This window comes from Nansenia antarctica (genome assembly GCF_963989245.1).
Source record: "Nansenia antarctica genome assembly, chromosome: 2".
NCBI lineage: Eukaryota > Metazoa > Chordata > Actinopteri > Argentiniformes > Microstomatidae > Nansenia > Nansenia antarctica.
Genome location: NC_137675.1, coordinates 30,812,812 through 30,839,557, shown reverse-complemented (window position 1 = coordinate 30,839,557; position 26,746 = coordinate 30,812,812). Strand labels below are relative to the sequence as shown.

The 26,746-nt window shown below is 45.4% G+C and overlaps 1 protein-coding gene across 1 annotated transcript in view; it reads right to left on the bottom strand.

Annotated features, from left to right (window-relative positions):
- Positions 1-3,015: 3,015 nt before the first annotated feature.
- Positions 3,016-26,746, bottom strand: part of foxk1 (forkhead box K1) — a 37,930-nt gene continuing 14,199 nt past the window's right edge. Inside the window, exons 3-9 of the mRNA XM_080523727.1 lie at positions 22,763-22,958; positions 22,123-22,269; positions 21,571-21,764; positions 20,946-21,112; positions 17,561-17,821; positions 7,122-7,292; positions 3,016-6,777 (exon numbers count right to left, since the gene is read on the bottom strand). Coding sequence (XP_080379853.1) covers positions 6,551-6,777; positions 7,122-7,292; positions 17,561-17,821; positions 20,946-21,112; positions 21,571-21,764; positions 22,123-22,269; positions 22,763-22,958 — 1,363 coding nt within the window. The 3' untranslated portion in view covers positions 3,016-6,550. The remainder of the gene's footprint in view (positions 6,778-7,121; positions 7,293-17,560; positions 17,822-20,945; positions 21,113-21,570; positions 21,765-22,122; positions 22,270-22,762; positions 22,959-26,746) is intronic.

Here is a 26,746-nt window from a genome sequence, read left to right as displayed (position 1 = left end):
TATAGGCAGTGTGGCTCACATGCCTGTAATAACTCGCATAACCAGTAGGTAATGTGCGTACGTCAAGTCAATACCTGACGTAGAGCTACAATCGTTTCCACGGTCAAATCGACTCACGTTGAAATTGTATAAATCACTACTTTTACATGGTTTTCTACGTACGACACGGGTAAGATCAAATTTGATCCAAAGTACTTTCTATAAATGAGGCCCCAGGACTTTAATGTTTCGATTTTTTGGTCTGGATTGTTTGAGTTAATACCAAAGTCTGATGCAAATTTCACTTGAATAGGCTCATTGGAAATGCATTTACTGGACTAAATGTTTGTATTCAATACTTATTTCCCCCACTGTATGTGGTGGAGGTGGGTTGGCACCACGCTCTCATCTTCACTAACTTCACCCGAGACCCTGAAAGTGTGTGTTAGCTCCCCAAGCTAAAGCCTAGCATAGCCACCGCTGACTAGCATAGGCTTTAGCTTAGCGGGCACAGGTGCACGTCTACCTGCAGGAGACCCAGGGTTCAAACCCTAACCTGACCCAGTCACACACACAGACACACACCTAACCCAGTCACACACACAGATACACACCTAACCCAGACACACACACAGATACACACCTAACCCAGTCACACACACAGATACACAGCACATCATGAGCTTAGAATTATACGGTTCTATCTCCGTTTAGGGTAGTTCAGAGATATTGAGCGTCAAAGTTTTTACATTCCATTATGTTTTGTGAGTCGGAACCTTTGTATTTTATTAATTACTAACTCAAAAATGTCAACATTTTAAAAATAACACCACACAGGCATTAATAAACACCTAATGGATCAGATTATGTAAAAAAACTAAATTTTTACAAAAATGGAGATAGAACCTTATAATTCTAACGTCACGACATGTTAACCTACAGTGAACAGTACCGGCTGGTCCAGGTGTTCAGACGGACACACAGATCCACTGAGAGATGGACTCCTGCCTGACTGGATGCCAAAGCAGTAATGTTTGGTCCAAACAAAACAAAATCTAAGCAACCAAAAACCCAACGTGATAATCATTGACATGGTCATTTGCCTAGATACATTTCTTTCAGAAACATGAACATTGACGTGTACTTATCGTTCTTGATACCGATCTGCGACTATTATGTCTGTGGACTATTTGAAGTATTTTGAAGTAAGTAGACGGCGTTCCTCGTAACCACTGAGAAAGGGTCCGATATGTTTTCACCTGGTTAATAGTTAGGTTTAGGCGTAAGGTAATCTGACCCTAGATCTGTGGTGAAAGGTTCTACTGTTCTTCATTTCTCAGTGCTGTTAGGTCTGTTCACAGATGACTGTCACTAGAATGTTTGCATTCAGTTTGAAATTATCCATCTAGAAACCATTCATAGAGTCCATGAAAAAGGAAGGAAGGACAAATATTGTCAGTTTGTCATTGAATATATACCGTATGTATGAGGTTGTGTGTATATATTTATTTGTATATATAATCAATTTACACTTTGGCTTATATACGTTGAAGACTCAAATGAAAGTATTTGACAGTATTTGGGATCTATGGAATCAATTGCTTAATTCTTAAATGTTCTATTGTCAGGAATGAAAGAATGTCATTGAAAGTTGCGATTCAGCTTCAAACTCAAGCAGCAATTGTCATATCAATCTGCATATAATGACAATAACATTTGTATTCGTTTTTTTCCCTTTTTTGTGTGCTAAATGGTTTGTACAATCGGTCTTTCATAAATGCATGTCTGTACCTCCCATTTCAAATGACTTTTCGATATTTATACTGTTAGAATATCTCCATTACAGAATAAAGTGTTGGCAGGAAACAAGTGTTCACTCTATTGTCTTCTTTTTAACTTTTTAGGGCATTTCTGCTTCATGGGGATAGACAGTAGAGATTGACAGGAAGGATGGGTCAGAGAGGAGGGATAGGTCGATTGCTGTAATCGAACCAGGGACATCACATTCCATCCACGTCATTTATAAAAATGTAATTGAACGTCATCTTAAACTTGCACGTAAGCACATTTTTCTAAATGGACGTAAGCATTATTTATAAAACGCACTTTTGTTTCATATTGCGTACGTCTGTCGTACGTACTTCCATCTATGAATAACAAATATACTTGAAATTGAACGCAAGTGAATGAGCTTTGTATTTACGCCCTGTGATAGCGGCTCAATAATAGTGGCTGAATTAAGCCAAGTGCTATAAATAGGCTTGATTGAGGTGTTGAGCAGCACCTTTGACGAGTTCACATGATGGTAGACAAACGAAAGAATAATGGCATATAATGGAAGACTGAAATACAATCATAAACATCAGTTCCCTTTAAATCTTGAATTAAACTCATTTTCTCAGCCACTTTCACTTCGCATTAATTACAGTAGGCATTAACGTGTTCGAGTGCGGCTCACATGCCTGTAATAACTCAGCATAACCAGTAGGTAATGTGCGTACGTCAAGTCAAGACCTGACGTAGAGCTACGATCGTTTCCACGGTCAAATTGACATTTTATAAAATATCATATTAAGTGGTATGTTCCACAGATTAAGTGGTATGTTTCACAGATTAAGTGGTATGTTCCACAGATTAAGTGGTATGTTTCACAGATTAAGTGGTATGTTTCACAGATTAAGTGGTATGCTGTAAATCTTGGGCATATCCTTTTTGTAAATCAACAGTTTAATGCCTGAATTAAAGACAGCAAATGAGGGGCGCTTAGGTGGCGTAGCGGACTAAGCGCTGACCATGTAATTGCAGGGTTCCCGGTTCAATTCCGGCCGCGGACATATCCTGCATGTCATCCCTTCTCTCTCTCTCACCCATCCTTCCTGTCAAATCTCTACTGTCTCTGTCACAATAAAAATGAGATCAGAAAAATAACTTAAAAAAAAGACAGCAAATGTAAATTCCAGTTGGGGACAGTGCTATAATATAAGATTGGGAACATCCAGGATTTAACAGGAAGAAAGAGGCAGCGGGACACCGGATCAATGAGGAACTTTAATTTGTGCTACACATCTTTTAACAAATCACAAAAACAGGAACATTTAAAAATACATATATACTTTTCTATTTTCCAAAAGTTATGATGACAACGGTTCTGATAGCAAAATACTTTTTGCAAAAAAATACCATTATCTTAAATAGCTCTTGCTTTGCTGATGAGAAGAGCAGCTTACATCCATATTTTTTTTTCTTTTTTTCGTTTTGTGCAACAATCATAGATTTTTGTATAAAGACTCGTGATCGGTTGACAGTAAATATGATGCCAATAAACAGGACGCTCAGAAACGCTAAACGCAGAGAGACGTTTCAAAACCGTCCCCTGATTAACAAGCCCTGTGTAGACGCCCCCAACAGTTCTCAGAACCAATAGACTGCTGAGAAAGAACACATAACATCTGTAAGAGAGAGAGGGGGGGGGGGGCATAGGGGGAAGAGAGAGAGAGAGGAGGGAGGGAGGGAGGGAGGGAGGGAGGGAGTGGGGAAGAAAGAGAGGGAAGAGTGAAAGCAAGAGCGAGTTGGGGGGGAGAAAGAGAGAGTGAGAAGGGAGGGAGAGAGAGAGAGGAGAGAAAGAGAGAGAGAGAGAGAGCTGTGTAGTCATGCGTTGGTCCCACCCTTCCCCAGATAAAAGCTCTGCTTCCAGGTCTCCTTAGAGAAGGCAACATGGCTGCCGATATCATCACCCGCCCACCCTCCCTGCCCCCATCAACCACAGACCTGAGGTCAGACGGTCTGATCCTACTAGATCCTAACCTTCGCCATTAGTGCGGTTAAACAGACCTGACCACGGATCTGGGGGTGACGTGCCTTCTACCTACGCCCTCGTCGTCGTCATCATCATCATCGTAATAGCATACCATGTCCTGTTCTGAAGCACTCAAGTTAACGTTTTAAAAAGTAAAGCTCTCTAGGTTAAAAAATAAACGACAACAGAAAGAGAGTAGAAACATTTAAGGCTTTTTACGGATAATAATGCGTTTCAGAGGCTAAAACGAAACGAAACCAAAAAAAAAAAAAAAAACTGTACACACACACAGCTCCGACTCCTTTTTCTACAAATGAAAAAAAACAAACAAAAACAATAAAACAAAACGACACAATCAGTTTGTCTACATTATGTTAGCTCCACCTCCTCTCCTCCTCCTTCTCCTCTTCCCTCTCTCTCTCTCTCTCTCTCCCCCCTCCAGAAGAATGCACACCAGGGGGGTATCCCATCAACGTTGCTAAAGGATTTTTTCAGGATTTTTCAGGATTTTTCTTTAGTGACATTGACAGAACACCCCCCTGGTCCTGAAGAGACCTTGTGTCTGCTGTTTTTTTTTAACGGTTTTAGTTTTTTTCCAAGGAAAAGACGTGGGCCATTTGAACTAGATGAGTGGACCCTCCAAAACAGCTCTTCCGGACACTTATCAATCTATTTCAGATATTGATAAACATAATTCCATTTGATTCATGTTCTTTATCTCACCAGGAAATGTCGAGGTAAAGAAAAAAAACTGTTAATGATAGATAATGAATAGATACAGCTATGTATCATATAATTGATACTGATATAAACACATGTGTATGTGTATATATATATATATATATATATATATATATATATATATAAACACACATATATATATATTTAAATTCTCTGTTAAGTACATTGTGTTTTATAGGAAAAATAAAGTCTGATCGTTTGATCAGTTGCAGCAGGAGGAAGGGTAAACCAGCAGACACAGGGACCCTGGGGACTAGGGGAGGTACAGACACTCCTTAAGCCCAGTTTATGCTTCTGCGTAAAATCGACGGCGTAGGCTACGGCGTAGCTTGCGTAGGCTACGGCGTAGATTGACAAGCACCTCTCCAAAAATGCAAGTACGCGGCAGTGCCTACGCAACCGTAAGCTCTGTGATTGGTCCGCTTGGTAGCACATGATTCCGACATGATTCCGACTCTCTCGTTGGCCAAAATGCGGAAGCCATGACAGAAATGTCATTTACTTTTTCTGTAATTACTTATTAATAAAGATTTGAAAAATTATGATAACCATCGTATTATCTTAGTTTAATGTCATTTCAATGCATCATAGAACTTTTATTTACAACAAGCATAACAACAAAAAGATCGCTATTATGCCGCTTTGAGTACACCGTTCCAACGGAGCGCCCTATGGAAGCGTCAGGCACAGCCTTCCTATAAGGAGCGCGATTCACATTTACGAGATGTACAATGCTGTTTATTTAGAAATAAATGATTAGTTACAGGGAGCCCCATGGCTGTTCGTTGGGTTTAAATTATATTTATGATAGACATATTTAATGTTAAGTTATCTATAAGAACTGTGATTGGTCCGCTTGGTAGCGTCACATTCCGAATCTCTCGTAAATGCGGTCAGAAATGTCATTTACTTTTTCTGTAATTACTTATTAATAAAGATTTGAAAATGTATGATAACCATCTTATTATCTTAGTTTACTGTCATTTCAATGCATTATAGACATTTTCTTTACAACAAGCATAACAAAAATAAGTGTTTTGATCGCTATTATGCCGCTATGAGTACACCGACCAACGCAGAACTATAAACTTGGAGCCCTCGCGTAGGCTACGGCTAACCGCGCGTAAATTCGACGCAGGAGTATAAATCAGGCTTTAGGCACAGATCTAATATCAGTTTACCCACCGCCCACATCCTAACCTTAACCACTAGGGGGGAAATGGAGAGAGGGAACAAAACTGACCTCAGACCAGTGTCTTAGACCAGCGGTCCTCTATCCTGGACCTGGAGAGCCACAGTACTGCAGGCCCCAGATCAGCGCTGACACACCTGAGTGGTTTAATGCTTGAAAGATCAGCGGATTAGTTCTATCGGGTGTGACAGCACCTCGGACACACACCTGGACCCACCCTCCGCTCTCCAGGACCAGGATATGGGGTACCACCGGGCCGGATCAAAGGGTGGCCAAAACTCTGGTCCCGGACAACCATAGTGTGTGCAGACTTATGCTCCAGCCCAGCAGTGACACATCTGGAGCAACATATCAGTCTTGACTGAAGACCATGATTAGTTGATACGTTGAATCAGGGGGGGGGGTGTTAGTGCTGGGTTGAAGCAGAAGCATTTCACGGCTCTCCGGGAACGGAGTTGCCCATCCCCGCCCGAGGATCGACTTCCTCCTCCTTTCCATAAGAAACATTAGAATGATGTTCTACTCTTCTTCGGGCCCTCGGGCTCCCAGAGAGAGAGAGCTGCCGAAATTCCAAATCAACCCTTTGCACACCCTAAGCCCTATCCCCTCCCCCATAGCACTTCCAGTAGATCGGACAGAATTGGATAGGGGTTATCAATATTTTAATACCTCCAATCTTTGCCTCTAATAGGCAAACTGGAAACTTTCGCCGTATTTGATTCATACTGATCCATCCAATCGTGTCAGATCAATGGAAGGATCTAGAAGGTGGGGGGCTAGGGGGAACCAATCGGAGGGTCTCCATTAGGCACCAGGTCGTTTTTGTTGTTGTTGTTTCTTTTTTACTTCCTGGGGTCGTGGGATTGAGAGGTCATGGCCATGATGACCGGCTGCTGGCTGGGCGGGGCTTGGCCCTGGCCCTCCTCTTCCTCCATCTTAGGCCTCTTGGCCTGGGGCTCGCCTGGCTGCTCAGCCCGTGGATCGGGCCCCGCGCTGGGCTGCCGGGTCACCAGCACCGGGGGGGAGCTGGAGGCCTGGGCCGCCAGGATTTGGAGAGGGCTGGTGAGAGCTGGAGACATAGCGAGAGGAGGAGGACAGAGAGGGAGAGAAAGAAGAGGAGAGAGGGGGGGGGGGATGAGAGGAGAAATTCACAACCGAATCACAACATTGAATCAAGCTCACCTCTTAATTAAACTAAACCACCAAAGCAACAATAGCAACGTGAAAGAACGAGTTGTTCACAATCACTTTGTGTCAATTAAGTTTTGTGTGTGTAAAGTGTTGCTTGGTGACAATCAAGGGACCTTAACATGAGGACACTAGCCAACTCTGGCACACCGGACGTGTAAACGGAAAAGGGTTGTTTCAAGTGAATCAACACACAAACAGAGGGTTGCCAGGCGACTGTCTTACCATAAGCGTTGGCGACGCTGGTCGCTGTGGCGACCGTGGCAGAGTGTTTGCCGTTCTGGGTGACGGGGCGAACGGGGAGCTGGTGCAGCCCCAACAGGCCGCGGCCCTCGCTGCCCTGGTTAGCGCCTTCCAACGCCTGGATCACACGCTCTCTGCCTTGCTGCTGGGCGTCTGAGGGGAAGACGCCGACAACAGCGCATCAGCAGGGCATCCCTAACAGACTACACACACACTGACCCTGTGTCGGCCATGTGTCAGCTATAGACAGACCACAAGTCCAGTAATTAGAGGCAATACTACAGTTTACGGTCGTTGTATTGTGTGTATAACAAACATATTCTTAAGACATGGATCATCTATCAACAATATAGTCAGTTACACTGTTTCAATTTAAACTTTCGTGGGAATTTTTGGGGGATTTGCTAATCTATATATTTTTGGAAAGGGCATTGTATGAGGAATCAGAAAATATATGTTTCCATTTGCACAGATGTCTGAAAGGCGGCCATCTTGGCATTTACAAAATGGCCGCCATAATACACACGTTTTGTAATATCTTGGCTTCTAAATAAGCTAGAACATTGATTTTAACTGCTAAACCTACATTCATTTTCAGGGTCAAGGAATCCAATGGTTGTAGTTACAAAGCAATTTTTTGTATTCTTCTTCTTCTTCAAAAAAAAAAAGTATATGGGCACAGGCAGCCATTGCTCTGCAGGATCCATAGGCTAATAGGATCCCCTGCAAAATTGGTACTCCAAACATGAGGATGGCATGCTTAAACCAACAACCACAGACGTCCTCCCAGCCCCAAAGTCCATCATTGAGATGGTACAATGCAAATGCAAAACTGACTGTTCTTCTGGCAGATGTTCATGCAGAGCTAAGAACTTAGCCTGTACCGACATGTGTCAGTGCAGCAGCCAGTGCCAGAACGATGACGATTCCCAAGCCGTGACGCACGAAAGTGATGATGATGAACTAATCTAACAGCCCAGCTCACATTGGCACGCATTGGACTCGCCATTCACATATCACATTACACACAGCATAAACGCTTATACATAGTCAAGAGACACAACCCGCCTGTCATTACACATAGAGTAAATACACATCCCACAAACAGAACAACCAGCACACCATACACTCCCCACACTCCTCCCATTCCTTTATTTTGTTTCATTCCCTATTTTTATCATTAAATATGATATACGGAGCTTATTCTCCATGCCGCACCCGCCTTGAAGTCCTGGCTGAGAGCGTTCCTCACTTCCTGTTTGCGCCAACTCAAGATCCCCAAAATCTGGCGAAGAGCCCTAGTTGTTGCGATCCCTAAACCGAATAAGCCTGAAGGGGACCCTAAGAGTTACCGTCCCATCTCTCTGTTATGCATCCCCTTCAAGATCCTCGAGACGGGGCCGTCTTTATAGACCTGACGGCTGCCTACGATACCGTATGGCATCGCGGCCTCACCTGCAAGCTGCTCCGCCTGCTGCCGGACAGGCACATGGTCAGAATGATCATGGAGCTCATCCGTAACCGCAGCTTTACCCTTACCACCGGTTGCGGACAGCTAAGCAGGCTTCAACGCCTTAAGAACGGCGTCCCTCAGGGATCGGTCCTGGCCCCCCTCCTCTATAATATCTACACCTATGACCTGCCCAACACACTCTCGCTGAAGTACGCCTACGCAGACGACCTCGCAGTGGTGTACTCTGCTGGAAATTGGCAGTCTGTGGAGGGGATTCTGAGCCAGGACATGCAGACACTAGTGGCATACTTCCGGAAATGGAGATTGAAGCTTAGCGAGGCAAAGACGGTGTCGGCTGCCTTCCACCTTAACAACAAGGAGGCTAAATGTGAGCTTAGAGTATACCTAGATGGAACTCCCCTGCCATGTTCCGCTGAGCCAATCTATCTCGGCGTGACATTGGACAGGACGCTCACGTTTCGCCGGCACCTCGAGTCACTGCGCAAGAAGTTAACAGCTCGTGTGGCGTTGATGAGGCGACTGGTTGGCTCAGGCTGGGGCGCCGGCGCAAAGACCTTGCGCACGGCAGCCCTAGCCCTCGTTTATTCAACTAGTGAATACTGCGCCCCAGTATGGTGTCGCAGTGCCCACACCCGCCTCATCGACTCGCCTATAAACGAAGCCTTGCGGTTTGTGACAGGATGCCTGCGTCCTACCCCCGTGGACAACCTTCCCATCCTAGCAGGCATCCAGCCCACAGGCCTCCGCCGCATGGGAGCCACAGCACGTCTCGCCTGCCGGGCCGTGGAGCTTAATAACCATCTGCTCCACGATAAGCTCACTATAACAGCGGAGCCCTCCCGGCGTCTCAAGTCGAGACACCCATTTGTGCCTGCCGCACAGGATCTCAGGCAGCAATGCAGAGATCTTAACATCAGTCCGGCAGGATGGGCGGACTGATGGCGCGCGGAGTGGGAGGCAAACACCTCCAAACTCCGCGACCACATCCCAGTCGCCGGCCCTGAGCCCCTCGGGATGGACTTGCCAAGGCTATCCTGGGTGAGGCTCAATCGTCTCCGGACCGGCGTCGGGCGTTTCCGCTCATCAATGCACAGATGGGGCTTGGCCCCAAATGTGTCGTGCGAGTGTGGCGCAGAGGACCAAACCGCAGACCATGTTATCCTGGATTGCCCGGTGTACCACCCACCCAACGGGATGCATGGTCTGTCAGTACTAGATGACGAGACGATGACGTGGCTTCTGGAGGGGTGTCCAGAAATATAGCCCGGGTGAGCCCCTCAACCAGGTCTCGGGGTGGTAAAAGGGTAGCCCCTCGGCCCCGAGCCTGGTGAAGTGGGGAGGAAAACAACTACCCATACGCCGAAAGAAGATCATTAAATATGCCATTAGGCTAAATATTTACCTGCCTCTGTATTGCCTTACTGGTTGCTGGCTGTTGCCATAACATCCAAAAATGTATAGATTAGCAAATCCCCCCAAAAAGCCAACAAAAGTTCAAATCATAACATCGAGACTATCTAATGCAGGAGGTTGTCATGATCATACTGTGGTCTGTGGACTCACGTATGGAAGTTATAGAAAAACTACAATTTCTTAAAGTATAAGTTACAAATTTGTATGTGATGATATATATATTAAAAAAAAAGAATACAAAAAATAGCTTTGTAACTACAATCATTGGATTCCTTGACCCTGAAAATGTAGGTTTAGTAGTTAAAATCAATGTTCTAGCTTATTTGGAAGCCAAGATATTACAAAACGTGTGTATTATGGCGGCCGTTTTGTAAATGGCAAGATGGCCGCCTTTCAGACATCTGTGCAAATGGAAACATATATTTTCTGATTCCTCATACAATGCCCTTTCCAAAAATGTATAGATTAGCAAATCCCCAAAAAATTCCCACGAAATTATATAACAAACCTGACTAATATGTCAATGTTGTCAATAACACTTATCGATATACAGCTCTGGAAGAAATTAAGAGATCACTGCAAAATGATCAGTTTCTGTGGTTTTACTAATTATAGGTAAAAAGGTGTTTGAGTAAAATGAACATTTTTGTTTTAATCTACAGTGGGGCAAAAAAGTATTTAGTCAGCCACCAATTGTGCAAGTTCTCCCACTTAAAAAGATGAGAGGCCTGTAATTGTCATCATAGGTACACTTCAAATATCAGAGACAAAATGAGAAAAAAGTCCAGAAAATAACATTGTCTGATTTTTAAAGAATTTATTTGCAAATTATGGTGGAAATTAAGTATTTGGTCAATAACAAAAGTTCATCTCAATACTTTGTTACTGTATATACCCTTTGTTGGCAATGACAGAGGTCAAACGTTTCTGTAAGTCTTCACAAGGTTTTCACACACTGTTGCTGGTATTTTGGCCCATTCCTCCATGCAGATCTCCTCTAGAGCAGTGATGTTTTGGGGCTGTCGCTGGGCAACACAGACTTTCAACTCCCTCCAAAGATTTTCTATGGGGTTGAGATCTGGAGACTGGCTAGGCCACTCCAGGACCTTGAAATGCTTCTTACGAAGCCACTCCTTCGTTGCCCGGGCGGTGTGTTTGGGATCATTGTCATGCTGAAAGACCCAGCCACGTTTCATCTTCAATGCCCTTGCTGATGGAAGGAGGTTTTCACTCAAAATATCACGATACATGGCCCCATTCATTCTTTCCTTTACACGGATCAGTCGTCCTGGTCCCTTTGCAGAAAAACAGCCCCAAAGCATGATGTTTCCACCCCCATGCTTCACAGTAGGTATGGTGTTCTTTGGATGCAACTCAGCATTCTTTCTCCTCCAAACACGACGAGTTGAGTTTTTACCAAAAAGTTCTATTTTGGTTTCATCTGACCATATGACATTCTCCCAATCCTCTTCTGGATCATCCAAATGCTCTCTAGCAAACTTCAGACGGGCCTGGATATGTACTGGCTTAAGCAGGGGGACACGTCTGGCACTGCAGGATTTGAGTCCCTGGCGGCGTAGTGTGTTACTGATGGTAGCCTTTGTTACTTTGGTCCCAGCCAGGGGTGAAAGTGGTTTGAGTTTCTTACAGGAACTATAGGCTACTACCCCAACCTTCATCGTTTCATATTGTTCTCCTCCTGCCCCCAGCTTCATGCATCCCTGAACACACACATCGTGGTGTTGGTGTCGAAATTAGAAACACTTTAGGGCTGCCATGTTTCACCAAAAGTTTGGAGTGAGAGTTTTTGGTGGTGGAGCGACCCAAAACTGTGCACGTTTTGGTAGCGGCGGCCCCTCTCTCCCACACAATTATTTGTGCTAGTTTCCTGCAATTTTAAACCAGCACAAGAAATGAAAATAATTGGAACATTTGATAAAACAAGAGAAATTCAGATAATATATCTTAAGTCTTAATAAACAAATACAGTAGCCTACAGAGTCTAAAACAAAATTGGGCCTCATCAAGTGAACTCAACCCCTTGGTCAGCAGCAGAAAGACCCTTGGTCATCATCTTATATACAGTGCATAGATGGCTATCATGTTATACAGTACATACCAGGGTTTTTCCTGGGTCAAAATCAAGCCTTGGAGGTTGATGTTGTGCACGCGCAGTGCGCCCAAATTTTCTTTGAGGGACCTCCAATTGTTGTATTTGTATTGTAAATTGTAATTATTATTATTAATAATAATAATAATAATAATACGATGCGATTTGAAAGTACCAGTAGGCTACCAGATACGTATGCACATATTTTGCTACCAGGGTTGCCAGATGGAATTGACAATTTCCAGCCCAACCAGTCTACAAGCTGCCGAATCCACCCGTCCAGTGTGACCAAAAGTAGCCCAATCTGGCAACACGGCTTGCTTATGGAAGCATATAGTGGACTAAGTTCAAATGTTAATGCAATTTGAGATTGCATTTGCATGTTCCACTTTTGCATGCATTCTTTCAGACAATATTCAAATTCAAATGCAATTCTAATGAGCGGATGTGTTTCCTAGAACATATAAATGCAATTGCTAATCACATTATTGCATTACAATTTGAATATTGACTCAAATAACGCAGGCAAAAATGGCAAATGAATATGCTATTTTGGGATTGCATAGTCATTTTCACATTAGAATGAAAATTTGAATTTTGTCAGCTACAAAGCGGATGTGTTTACTAGAACATGTAAATGCAATTGCGTATCACATTATTGCATTACAATTTGAATATTGACTCAAATAACGCAGGCAAAAGTGGCAAATGAATATGCTATTTTGGGATTGCATAGTAATTTTTACATTAGAATGAACTTGTCAGTTTTGTCAGTTACAAAGCAGCGCATGACTTTGAAAATTAAATGTCAAATGGCTTTGCATTATCATTTTAATATTGACAGCGAATGTGCACATCAGGTACATGAAAATGAAAATGCAAATCATTAGAATTGCATTTGAATTTGAATATTGTCTGAAAGAATGCATGCAAAAGTGGAACATACAAATGCAATCTCAAATTGCATTAACATTTGAATTAAGTCCACTATATGCTTCCGTACGGCGCGACTGTAATCCCGGTCGGACTGTCTCAGTGCCCAGTGCTGCCCACCCAACCACGTCGTGTCGCGTCGGGTCTACTGTAAAGCGGGTTAACATGTCCTTTTCAAAGGTATTAAAATAGACGCAACGAAACATAACGTCAGCCATGTGTTTCCTTGTTGGAAATTATGGATCGTGAATCGTGATTGCTTCTGCACTCTGCAGCAATCGGATTTTGATTGACAGGCAGCTGCATCTCTTCCCCCAACGGCGTTCCGGCACAGAAAGTCTTGCCGGAACGCCGCACCGGACCGTTCCGGCCCACTTTCACCTATGGTCCCAGCTCTCTGCAGGTCATTCACTAGGTCCCCCCGTGTGGTTCTGGGATTTTTGCTCACCGTTCTTGTGATCATTTTGACCAGTGGCGGCTGGTGCCAAAAAATTTGGGTGGGGCACAGCAGTGTTTCCTCCAGGATTTTTCACATTAGTGGCGGGTGTCGATTTTTTTTTCCTCCTTTTTTTCCGCGCGTACGATTTTTTTTCCGCGTGCACGCGCATAAAACGCGCACTGGCGCTCAAAACAAAGACGTAATTTCACTTTACCCACGCAATACCCACTTAAACATGTGTGAGGATACGTAACGGCGTTTTGTGACAGAACTTTCACTTTCATTCATGAAATTCACCCCGTCTGTGTTGGAGAGACAGCAGCGTTTCCCTGGAGTATGTGATTTGCTGTATAGTTCCATATTCCCCCTGCGTGTTGGTCGCACGGCAGCGGAGACGGTCGCTGATAATTAAGACCAGCAGTAGAATGTTGCCAATAGACATATTACACAAAACACAAAACGAACAAAACAAATAAAAACACTAGAAGCAAACCAGTATCACCTACAAATATAAAAAATGTGTTATTTATCTCGCGGGATTTATCGAAATAAGCCTGGATTGTCCTTTAGCGACGTTGATGGAATACCCCCCTGGTAATACTTATTTAGCGCCGACGCGACATATGTTGGTATGTGTGTATTAGTCCTTGTACTTTTTAGCACGTGTTCAAATGAATTCCTATGAAGATGAAGTTCATAACATCGAATCGAATCACATCGGGAACGATATCATAGGCAACAGAAAAGACTCGCGCAGCAGCAAGCTGTCAAAACTATGGACGGTGGTGCTTTAATTAGCCAGCTTGCTGTTGCAAGCTTTAGTTTGATGCTACCCACAATGTCACACCAAACATGGAAACAATGGATATGAATGACATAAAACCAAACGTACCTGTGTTGTCATTATGAAGATGGTAGTTATCCTCTGTATGTCCTTAACAGTCAACACATTCACACCCTATATATATATATAACTCATATTCAGCTACAGAGCAGCGCCACCGGAAGTAGGAAGTGGAAGACAAACACCACATCTTATGCTGGATATACAACCGGATATGCAGGACGCACATTTTTGCGCCCCGGCCAAGAAATAGAGACAGCCAATTGGAGCGCTGCTACAGCTCACGTGTAAGCGAAAAGTATTTGCAGTGCCATAGACTGGCATTGACCGGCGCCCCGCGTCTTCCCCCTATGTATTTTAATAGTGAATTTTACACACACACACAGATAAAAATGTTTATTGTATTGGAGGATTTTTAATGAATGCTGATAGGCGCCGACAGAATATCAGCCGCATTTTGTGAATAAACAATGTTTATTTAAAAAAAAAACTTTTACAAATCGCAACTAGGAAGTGAAGGAGGGGGCGGCGCCCCAGCGCCCTCTATCGGCCAGCTGCCACTGATTTTGACCCCACGGGGTGAGATCTTGCGTGGAGCCCCAGATCGAGGGAGATTATCAGTGGTTTTGTATGTCTTCCATTTTCTAATAATTGCTCCCACAGTTGATTTCTTCACACCAAGCTGCTTACCTATTGCAGATTCAGTCTTCCCAGCCTGGTGCAGGTCTACAATTTTGTTTCTGGTGTCCTTTGACAGCTCTTTGGTCTAGGCCATAGTGGAGTTTGGAGTGTGACTGTTTGAGGTTGTGGACAGGTGTCTTTTATACTGATAAGGAGTTCAAACAGGTGCCATTAATACAGGTAATGAGTGGAGGACAGAGGAGCCTCTTAAAGAAGAAGTTACAGGTCTGTGAGAGCCAGAAATCTTGCTTGTTTGTCGGTAACCAAATACTGATTTTACAGAGGAATTTACCAATTAATTCATAAAAAATCCTACAATGTGATTTCCTGGATTCTTTCCCCCCATTCTGTCTCTCATAGTTGAAGTGTACCTATGATGAAAATTACAGGCCTCTCTCATCTTTTTAAGTGGGAGAACCTGCACAATTGGTGGCTGACTAAATACTTTTTTGCCCCACTGTACATGTAAACTACTGACAACATTTCTCCCCAATTCCCCCCCAAAATATTATGTGTATGTTATTTAGAGCACTTATTTGCAGAAATAACTGGTCAAAATAACCAAAAAAGACGCAGGGTTTTCAGACAGAATAATGCAAAGAAAACAAGTTCATATACATTTTTAAACAACGCAGTACTAATGTTTTAACTTAGGAAGAGTTCAGAAATCAATATTTGTTGGAATAACCCAGATTTTCAAACACAACTTTTCCACCAGCCTTTCTTCTTACTGTTGGGTGACTTTATGCCACTCATGGTGCAAAACATGGTGCACATTCCAGAGTTTTCAATGGGGTTCAGGTCTGGAGATAGGGCTGGCCATGACAGGGTCTTGATCTTGGACCTTTGGGGACAGAGCCTTCAGCGTGGCCGCACCTACTCTCTGGAACTCCCTCCCCATAGTGATCCGCAACGCCCCCACCCTGGACTCCTTCAAATTAGCCCTCAAAACACATCTGTTCACCAAGGCCTTTGGCCCCTAGTCATTGTTTTAGTTTTGCTTTGTTTGTTTTCTGTTTTGTCTGTTCGATCATTCCCTTGTAAAGCGTCCTTGGATCTTTTGAAAGGCGCTATATCGATTAAAGTTATTATTATTATTATTATTATCATTATTATTATTATTATTATTATTATTATTATTATTGTGGTCCTCCATCCACACCTTGGTTGACCTGGCTGTGTGGCATGGAACATTGTCCTGCTGGAAAAAATAATCCTCAGAGTTGGGGAACATTGTCAGAGCAGAAGGAAGCATGTTTTCTTCCAGGACAACCTTGTAAATGGCTTGATTCATTCATGCGTCCTTCACAAAGACAAATCTGCCTGATTCCAGCCTTGCTGAAGCACCCCCAGAGCATCACCTATCCTCCACCAAATGTCACAGTGGGTGTGAGACACTGTCACTTGTAGATCTCTCCAGGACTCCGTCTAACCATTAGACTACCAGGTGCTGGGCAAAGCTGAAAATTGGACTCATCAGAGAAGATGACGTTACTCCAGTCCTCTACGGTCCAATCCTTAATGTCTTTGGCAAACCTCAGCCTGGCTCTTCTTTGCATCTCAAAGATGAAGGGCTTTTTTCTAGCTTTGCACTTCAGCCCTGCCCCTAGGATCCTGTTTATTTCTGTTTTTAGGTCACTTGATGTCATCCTACGGTTGTTGAGTGACATTCGTACGAGTTGGCGGTCAACCTGGTCAGTGGACAGTCGTTTTCGCCCTCTGCCGGTCTGTAGCTTTGTTGTCCTCAATGTCTGCTGCTTGACCTTGATCTTATGAACCGCCATCATTGAAATGTTAAGCATGGAAGCAACCTGACGTTCACTGTATCCCTCGGCCAGTAAAGCCAGAATTGAGCCTTTCTTTTCCTCACTCAAAACTATTTTATTTCAACTCTTTTGGTATGGTCAATAGTTATTACTGTTAGCACAGTTTTTTTCTTCCATCAAACTGGGCCTACTGCAAGAGGATAGTGATGACCACAGCCGTTTTTATTAATTTCCTTGTTAAATAACATTCGGTTCAGGTGATCACTAAGTTCGGTTCAGCAGCCCACAAAGTAGGATGAGGTGTGCCTGTGTTGGAATTCAACAGACACTGGAATAGAATGGCTGCCATGCATGTAGAGATGCTGATTTAAGAACCATTTGGAGTGATCTCTTAATGTTTTCCAGAGCTGTATTAATTCAACATACAACACTAAGTGTACACATATATATGTTATAACAGTAGCAAAGGGAACAGGGTCGATGCTAGGCTTGGGACGACACGACTCTTGAGGTCACACAGATGTAGTTCAGATTTAAAACTGTCAGGGGTTAGGTAGGAGTTAAGTTTAAGGTTAGGGTCAGGTAGGGGTTAAGGTTAGGGTTAGGTAGGGGTTAGGTTTAGGGTCAGGTAGGGGTTAAGTTTAGGGATAGGGTCAGGTAGGGGTTAAGTTTAGGGATAGGGTTAGGTAGGGGTTAAGGTTAGGATCCCAAGGATTCCCGTTTTAGCATTTCTGTCTGTCTGTCTGCCTGTCTGTCCGTACCTCTCATCTCGACCGAGCCTTCTGCTGCGCCCTGCTGGCCGACGGCGGTGTTGCCGTGGGTGATGATGTAGCCGTTGGGGGGGTTGGAGAGCGGGGCGGTGGTGGTGACCACGCGCAGCATGGTGACGGGGCTCTGGAGCATGTGCAGTGTCTGACCCCCCCCGGCCGGCATGAACGTCAGGGACTTCCCCAACCCCGAGGACAGGGGCTGGGGGTGGGGGTGGGCGGCCATGATCACAGGCTGGGCGTAGACCGGGGAGCCTGGTGGGGGAGAGAGAGAGAGAGGGAGGGAGGGAAGGGGGGGAGGCGGAGAGAGAGAGAGAGAGAGAGCGGAGAGGGAGAGAGAGAGAGGGAGGGAAGGGGGGGAGTGAGAAGAGAGCGAGCGAGGGAGAGAGAGAGAGGGAGAGAGCGGAGAGGGAGAGAGAGAGGGAGAGAGAGAGAGGGAAGGAGAGACATGTCTTAAGCTGAGATACCCGAGCATTCTTGAGTTGTCGAAGTAATGTCTGTGCGTGTGCGTATGTGTGTGAGAGAGTGTGTGTGTGTGTGTGTGTGTGTGTGTGTGTGTGTGACCTCATTGATGTTTCACCACTTCCACTGCTCATGAAGTTGGAGGCCATCAGACAAGTCGCCCTGTCCAGAATCCAACATCTTTTCTCCAACATCCATCTCCCAAGCAAAACACTGAGGGAACTGAATGATAAAGTGGTCTCTCTGGTGAGGAAGTGGTTTGGACTAGGGCTGCACGATTTGGGGGAAAAAAATCGAATTGCGATTATTTGGACAGATATTGCGATTGCGATTTAATTTGCGATTATTTTTTTTAAAGCCACCCAACAGACGTTTTTGTAAAGTGTGGCCATATCTCCGGCTAGGAAGGTCGTATCAACGTGCAGTTTGTTTGTACGTCTTCAGGGGACTTAGAGGCTCCCTCCTCTAGCACCCCCACAGACCGAGCTACGAGTGAAAGAACTAAACTTACATTGGGTTGCTTTAAAGTTGGGTTGCTTTAAAATCAAGCTTCAGATTAAAACATGTGATGGAGCATTACTAACCTGACTCAGATGGTTTGTTTCACACAACCATCTAGGAAAGCTTCATTGGAAGCTGTTTGGAAAAGGGCAGGTACTTTCAAAAATACTTGGCAGGTGATTGGATGAATCTGTCTATCACCTTCTATCATGGACTAATTTCAGAGAGCATTACCACATGATACCATCAAACTGTTAACTGCTCTAATTCTAATGCAAGGATGAGAACTTAAAAGATATTAATTGGAACAACATATGTATGTATGGGTTTTTTAAACAGCTGCCATTTTGTTTCTCTCAACAAGTGTAAAAAAAAAAAAAATCCAATATGAAAATAAAATAGGACCTTTCTACAAACAAGGTTATTTAATTATGGCAAAGGAGCAGCATCTAAATATTGCACATACTGCAATCAAGTGATAATAAAAATGTCCAGTAAAAAAGAATAGGTCCTTTCTGCAAACATTTAAATAGATAAAGCAGGAAAGTATACCGTTTGCAGGCAACTCTTCAACTCGTCGTCGTAATGTATGAAGCACGGTGAGACTGAGATACGGCTCGGTCGTCCTGCCCGACAGATTGGTTGTTGTTGTTGCATAGTACTCGACATTTTTCAGCTCCGTCTCAAGTATCTTCCTACATTCCGCATGTACGTTTCTGGGATGGCCGCATGATTAAAGTACGTGCGGGATGGAATCACATTATCTTTTATCCAGCGTTTGGATGAGTTTTTTAAACCCTTTTCATACGGCGTAACAGCCGCAAACGACTCAAAAACTCTAGTTTGCTTAACGTTAGACTGGGCTACGGGACTTTCACTCAACTCTCCTTTTCTGACCTCACACTCGTCATAGAGCTGCCTGTTGTACTTTTTCAAGTGCTGATACAGGTTTGTGGTGTTGCCTCTGGATGTAGCGACTGTTCCACGACAGGTCGTGCACAACACCTGTTTTTGTTGCACATCAGTCGTCCTCTGAGGAGGGCAAGGAAGATCATGGCAGACCCCTTCCACCCCGGCCACGGCCTCCTCACCCTGCTTCCCTCTGGAAGAAGGTTGCGGCTGCCTAAGGCATTAAAGGCCCGCCACAGGCTCAGCTTCTTCCCCTCAGCCGCCAGGCTGCTAATTGACTCTGGCTTCCCCCTCCCCCCCGCCTCCAAGTCTGCCCAGGACTGAATATGCACTGGACTCACTGTAAAAACTCTGCACTGAACTTTATATATGTTGCACTATCCAATGCACTGTTGTCTGTCCTGTGTTGTCCTGTTTTTTGCATTTGTTTTTGTATACACGTGAAAAAAGTATAAACACACTTACTGTAATGCCGAAGCAAATTCCTATATGTGTATGCATAATGGCAATAAACGTTATCTGAATCTGAATCTGAATCTGAATCATTTGTCACCAGACCATGCACGGAGGTACCTTGTTAGGTTACAGCACCAAAGACAGCAACAACACTGGACTGGTTTAAAACTACAGGGAAAGCTAGCTTGCCTCCCTACTACTGATCATTCTGTTTCTCACTCAATATTTAAGAACCATGCAGTAGATGAGGATATAGTCACTTTTACAGTTAAAGCTAGATTACAGGTCCTCCCAACTAGACTCAATCTCTCTCTGTGGTACCCTAACACATTCTCTCCCCACTGTCTGCACCATGATCAGAATTCAATCACTGAATCCCTGTCACATATTCTGAATGGCTGCTTTGTATATAAAGGCATGTACATCGCTAGGCATGATAGAATTGTTGACTTGCTAGTTAAGGACATGCTCTCATATGTTACACCCTCTGTTAAAACCTATAAACACACACGTGTCTCAACTACCATGTTAAACCTGTGCAATAATGAATATTACTATTTTTCAAATGTTGCAGCCAATACACCAGATGTTGTTGTTGTCGATGAGGACAGTAGAGAGGTCATCATTTTGGAAGTGGGTTGCGCGTTTGACTACAGCCTAGAAGAGGCCTTTCTTACCAAAGTTGTGAAGTACCATCCACTCAAAGATGCCATTGTACAGCTTGGGTACAAATGTAAATTATTAGTGTTTATATTTGGAAGCCTTGGTAATGTCCACAGACTAGTCGTCAGGGGGTTGCAGATGGCAGGAATTCCCAAGCCTAAAGCAAAGGCCGTGGCAAAATTCTGCTCAATATCTGCAATAATTGGCAGCCGCCACATATGGAGGAGACGCTGCTACCTGTACCCATAGACAGATTGTAAAGCTTGAATTATCGAGTGTCCTAGGCTGGTGCAACTAATACTGTTTGTGTTCAAGAATTTTATTGTAAAATGTGAACGCAAATAAAGATATTAAATGTGTGTGTGGAAGGGGGGGGGGGGGGTCTCACCTGGGGCGCTCTGTGTGTACCTGTACTCGGGTACGGAGGCTAGCTTGTGAGCCAGGTCGTGGTCGTGGGGGATGGGGGAGCCCTCCCGGGACAGACACTCGGGGGTCTGCAGGCCGCTGGAGGGGGGGGACAGGAGGCCCTGGTGAGTGGGGGAGGCCGGGGCGCTCCTAGGGAGGGGGAGGGGAGGGGGAGAAGGAGGGGGAGGGGGAGAAGGAGGGTGGAGGTGAGGACACACTTCCTGTACGCATGCACAACAGATTGGAACAACGCTGCGAAACACACTTGCTCTGTGAAACACACAAGTCGCGTGCACGCACACACACGGGCCGAAGACTTACTTTGTTCTATCCAATCACACGAGAGCAAGCGGAGAGGCAGAGAGAGAGAGGGAGGGGTTTAACAGGGCGTGAGGAAGGAGAAATAACAAGACAAGAAACTGCAGCCAGAAAAAAAAAAAAAAAAAAAAAGTGAGGTTATGAGGTTAGAGGTCAGGGGTCAAAGTTCGGGCGACAGACAGAGAGATAAGACGACGAGAGAAGAAGGCACCGACTCTCTTTTGCAGGAAGTGCGCCCTCTAGTGTTTCCTACCTCTGGTACCTAAAAGGGGAGGGGGGCGGAGTCATACCTCGAGGACAGGGGTCCGAAGGGCGTGCGGAAGCAGGCCACACCCCTCTGCCGCCGCTTCCGGAAAGCCTGCTCCACCAGCTTCCCCTCGGAGGCCGAGTCCACCCGCCAGAAACTACCTTTCCCAGGCTCCTCCTGGGAGCGGGCCACCTTCAGGAAGTACCGGTTCAGGGACAGGTTGTGTCTGATCGAGTTCTGCCAGAGAGAGAGGGGGATAGGGGGGGGATGGGGAGAGAGAGAGAGGGGGATAGGGGGGGGATGGGGAGAGAGAGAGAGGGAGGGGGAGAGAGAGAGAGAGAGAGAGAGAGAGAGGGGGAGAGAAAGAGGGAGGGAGGGAGAGAGAGGGGGGGATGGGGAGAGAGAGAGAGAGAGAGAGAGGGAGAGGGAGAGAGAGAGAAATAGAAAAACCAATCCAATTACATTTCATTGGGTTAAGAGATAAACAGAGTGGATTGTCTCCCTCTTACACACACAAGGACACCACCCCCCCCCCCCCCCCCACACACACACACACACACACACACACACACACACACACGAGAGAAAGCCGTACCTGCCAGCCCTTGTCGGCGGTGCGGTAGTAGGGGTAGTGTTTGGTGATGTGAGAGTAGATGCCGCTGAGCGTGAGCTGGCGGTCGGGGGCGGACGAGATGGCCTGGACGATCAGCTGGGCGTAGGAGTACGGAGGCTTGGACTCATCCTGACCCCACACACACACACACCCACACACACACCCACACACACACACACACACACACACACACACACACACACACAGACAGACAGACAGACACACACACACACACACACACACACACACAGACAGACAGACACAGACAGACAGACAGACACACACAGACACAGACACACACACAGACACAGACACACAGACACACAGACACACAGACACACACACAATTTAGTGCACTGTTTCCAAACACTTAAAGGGAAAATCTGCGATTCAAACACCAAAGCGGTCCCCCCTCTCACACTGACGGACAGAGCTGGAATACAACAACTGACCGTCCCAAGAGCTCAAAGCTTTAAAACGTGGTTCAACCCTCCCCAGAATGCCCCCTTAGGGGTTCTATCTGTTAGGAAATTAGGAAGAATTGTGGGATAGCAACATCCTGCCAGCTTGTCTGGTTTGGACGCGTGATATATACAGTATATATGCTGTTGCTTTATCTCACCTTGGGGCTGTCTCCGTCCGCCGACTCTCCCCGCTGCTCTGCGCCTCCCCGTTGCTCGGAGACGCCCCGCTGTTGCTCGGAGACGGCCTTGGCGGCGAACTCCGCGGCCAGCTGCAGGTCGGAGGTCACGTTGCGTCCGTAGCGGTAGCCGGACGACCCCGCCCCTCGCGGGCTGGCCGGGCACGAGGTAGGAACGCTAGAGGAGGAGAGGAGAGAGGGAACGAGAGAAAGAAAGAAAGAAAGAAAGAAAGAGTCAGACTTAGAACATTCTGTCAGTTAAGGGTAGACCAGAGACTCAGACATTGGTGATCCACACAGTGTCTGTAGAATTCAATGTCTGTAGGATTCAGTGTCTGTATGTCTGTAGGATTCAGTGTCTGTAGGATACAGTGTCTGTAGGATTCAGACACCCTGCTCACCACCTGTTTCAACTGTTGCCCTCTGAACGGCGCTACCGATCCCTGGCCACCAAAACATCCCGTTTCAAAAACTTTTTTCCCCCCTCTGCTATAAGGACTCTCAACACCTGACTCACTGCACTAACCCTGCCAGACGTACTGCACTTTATAAATTGTAAATATTGACTATGTTCTTGTCTTGTGGTCATGTGTGTACATGTCCATGTGATAGTTATGTGCAATGTGTATATGTTTTTGACACTGCTGTATTGAGCTTTTCCACCTGTACCGAAAACAAATTCCACCGACCTCGGTCGTGTGGTCATTAAACGATTCATTCAATGTCTGTAGGATTCAGTGTCTGTAGGACTCAGTGTCTGTAGGATTCAGCTTTAAGATCGTTTGGATGCAAGCTTCAGCTAAAAGACCACATCCATACATTGCCCTCCACAATTATTGGCACCCCTGCTAAAGATGAGTAAAATATGAGTTATATAAAAAGTCAATTAATGTGAATTGGCTTAATAATTGTAGCACACATGGTTTTCTTAGAAACACATGGTTTTGTTTTGTTGTTTTTCAGTGTGACATTAAGCTAATTCACTATAAGGTGAATTCTTTATAACCTTTTTTGACTCATCTTTACCATTTATTTGCCAATAATTGTGGAGGGCACTGTATCATCATCAATAGATAAAATCAGAAAGAGTGTGAATAACTTGAATCCATGAAGCAAAAAAAGGACACATAATTATTACAAAATACCACTGGGTGACGCCACAACCCTGTCACACTCTCTCACACACACTCACACACCTCCAAGCCCTAACCCCCCCCAAAGACACTGTATGGATGTTCAGGGTTAGCATGGAGCGGGAACAGGTTAGCATGGAGGGGGTAAGGGTTAGCATGGAGCAGGAACAGGTTAGCATGGAGGGGGTAAGGGTTAGCATGGAGGAGGTAAGGGTTAGCATGGAGCGGGAACAGGTTAGCATGGAGGGGGTAAGGGTTAGCATGGAGGAAGTAAGGGTTAGCATGGAGGGGGTAAGGGTTAGCATGGAGGGGATAAGGGTTAGCATGGAGGGGGTAAGGGTAAGCATGGAGGAGGTAAGGGTTAGCATGGAGGGGGTAAGGGTTAGCATGGAGCAGGAACAGGTTAGCATGGAGGGGGTAAGGGTTAGCATGGAGGGGGTAAGGGTTAGCATGGAGCAGGAACAGGTTAGCATGGAGGGGGTAAGGGTGAGCATGGAGGAGGTAAGGGTTAGCATTAGGGATGTCCCGATCCCACTTTTTCACTACCGATACCGATACCGATACCTGGGCTTCGGGTATCTGCGATACCGATACCGATCCGATATTTGTATACATTTTTTGACCCCTGAATAATAACAAATACCTCCCCAGTATATAGTCCACACCAACAACAGTTAAATTAAAGACTGCCAGCCTTTATTAAAGCAACAAATGCGACGTGTTGTGGATTGAAACTACGGATCATAAGCTTTCAAATGACGTGTCATAAATTGAAATCCGAAAAAATATGAAGTTAGAGTAATTTGAATGTTGTTAGACGTCAGGCACATATAGGGTTAACCTCTTTGTAATGAAACCGGAAGCAAACAGCGCTATGCGCATTTTAAGCGCATATAGGACTCGCGTGAAGCATTTCTGCGACACGCGTTTCTGTTCACTGTTTTCATTCCTTCATCGCTTATACACATACGTTTGACTGCGCATGACAGTACGATCGGATCGGAGCCTTTTTTTTTCTGGTGCGATCCGCGATCCAGCATTCATGTCCAATATCGTGCCGATATCAGTATCGGATCGGGACATCCCTAGTTAGCATGGAGCGGGAACAGGTTAGCATGGAGGGGGTAAGGGTTAGCATGGAGGAGGTAAGGGTTAGCATGGAGGGGGTAAGGGTTAGCATGGAGGGGGTAAGGGTTAGCATGGAGGGGATAAGGGTTAGCATGGAGGGGGTAAGGGTTAGCATGGAGAGGGTAAGGGTTAGCATGGAGGGGGTAAGGGTTAGCATGGAGGGGGTAAGGGTTAGCATGGAGGGGGTAAGGGTTAGCATGGAGCAGGAACAGGTTAGCATGGAGGGGGTAAGGGTTAGCATGGAGGGGGTAAGGGTTAGCATGGAGGGGATAAGGGTTAGCATGGAGAGGGTTAGGGTTAGGGTTAGGGTTAGGGTTAGGAGTTAGTTTGGGATCGAGGAGTTATGACTCAGAACTACAAAACAGGAAATTATCAGTCTGGGAGTACGGGAACAGCAAAGGGACAAACAGAGAGAATTATTTTGGTTTTTGTTTTGTTTTGAACTGTATTCTACAGACCCCTGTGGCGGTGCATCCTGTGTGCTCTGGTCGTCCCAGAGGGTCTCTCACTCACTCACACACACACACACACACACACACACACACACACTGGTGTGTAGATCATGACATCATGAGGATAGGCTTGACTAGGGGACCCAGGCAGGCAGATCAGCCTGTCCAAGCGACGTCAGATCTGAGAGAGTTGGATGACCAGCTGTGTGTGTGTGTGTGTGTGTGTGTGTGTGTGTGTGTGTATGTCTCATCTCAGTAATGGGAAACAGGTCTGACTTGCTTCCGGTGTTTTCTCCAAAACAATCCCACCAGGAATATCAAGACTTTTACTACAATGATTTTACACTACACTACACTACACTACACTACACACACTCACACACACACACACACTGTGAGATTGAAAAAGGTCATAGTCGCGCCAGTCCAGAGTACTGAAAGTACTCCACACAAGAGTGATTATTAACCATGCGCGCACACACACACACACACACACACACACACACACACACACACACACACACAGTAATCATTGACCTGGTCTTATCTGTTTGTTGTTGAGTGAGAACACAGAGGAGAAACGCTGACATATTACAACTACAGGGTGGGGAGCAACTCAAGACCACACACACACACACACACCCCCACACACACCCCCACACACACCTATCCCCTGACACACACACACACACCCCTCCCTTTGGCGGTAAAGTAAACACTAGTCTCAGAGAAAGAGTGTGTGTTTCTGTTGCTTCTGACGAACAGTGGCACTATGGGAGAGAGAAAGAGAGATAGTGAGTTGTGTCTCTGTGTGTGTGTGTGTGTGTGTGTTGTCTGAGGCAAAGCAGTAGGGCTAGGGGCTCCACTCTGCAGCTGGCTCAAAACAAAGGAGCAAAAGAAGAGAGAAGGAAGGATGGAAGGACACGAAAGACAGCGAAGGAGAGAAAAGAGAGAGAGAGAGAGAGAGACAGAGAGAGAGAGGCATTAAGCTCACTATGGACAACAAACGGTTAAAACCTCAACGGTCTACTCTAGACAGCAACTCAGAAAAGCACAAACCTAGCCACGGAGTCAGCCACACACTGTGTGTGTGTGTGTGTGTGTGTGTGTGTGTGTGTGTAAGGAGGGAAGGAAGGAAGGAAGGAAGGAGGGAAGGGGTAAGGAAGGAGGGAAGGAAGGAAGGGAGGAGAGAAGGAAGAAAGGAAGGAAGGAGGGAAGGAGGGAAGGAAGGAAGGGAGGAGAGAAGGAAGGAA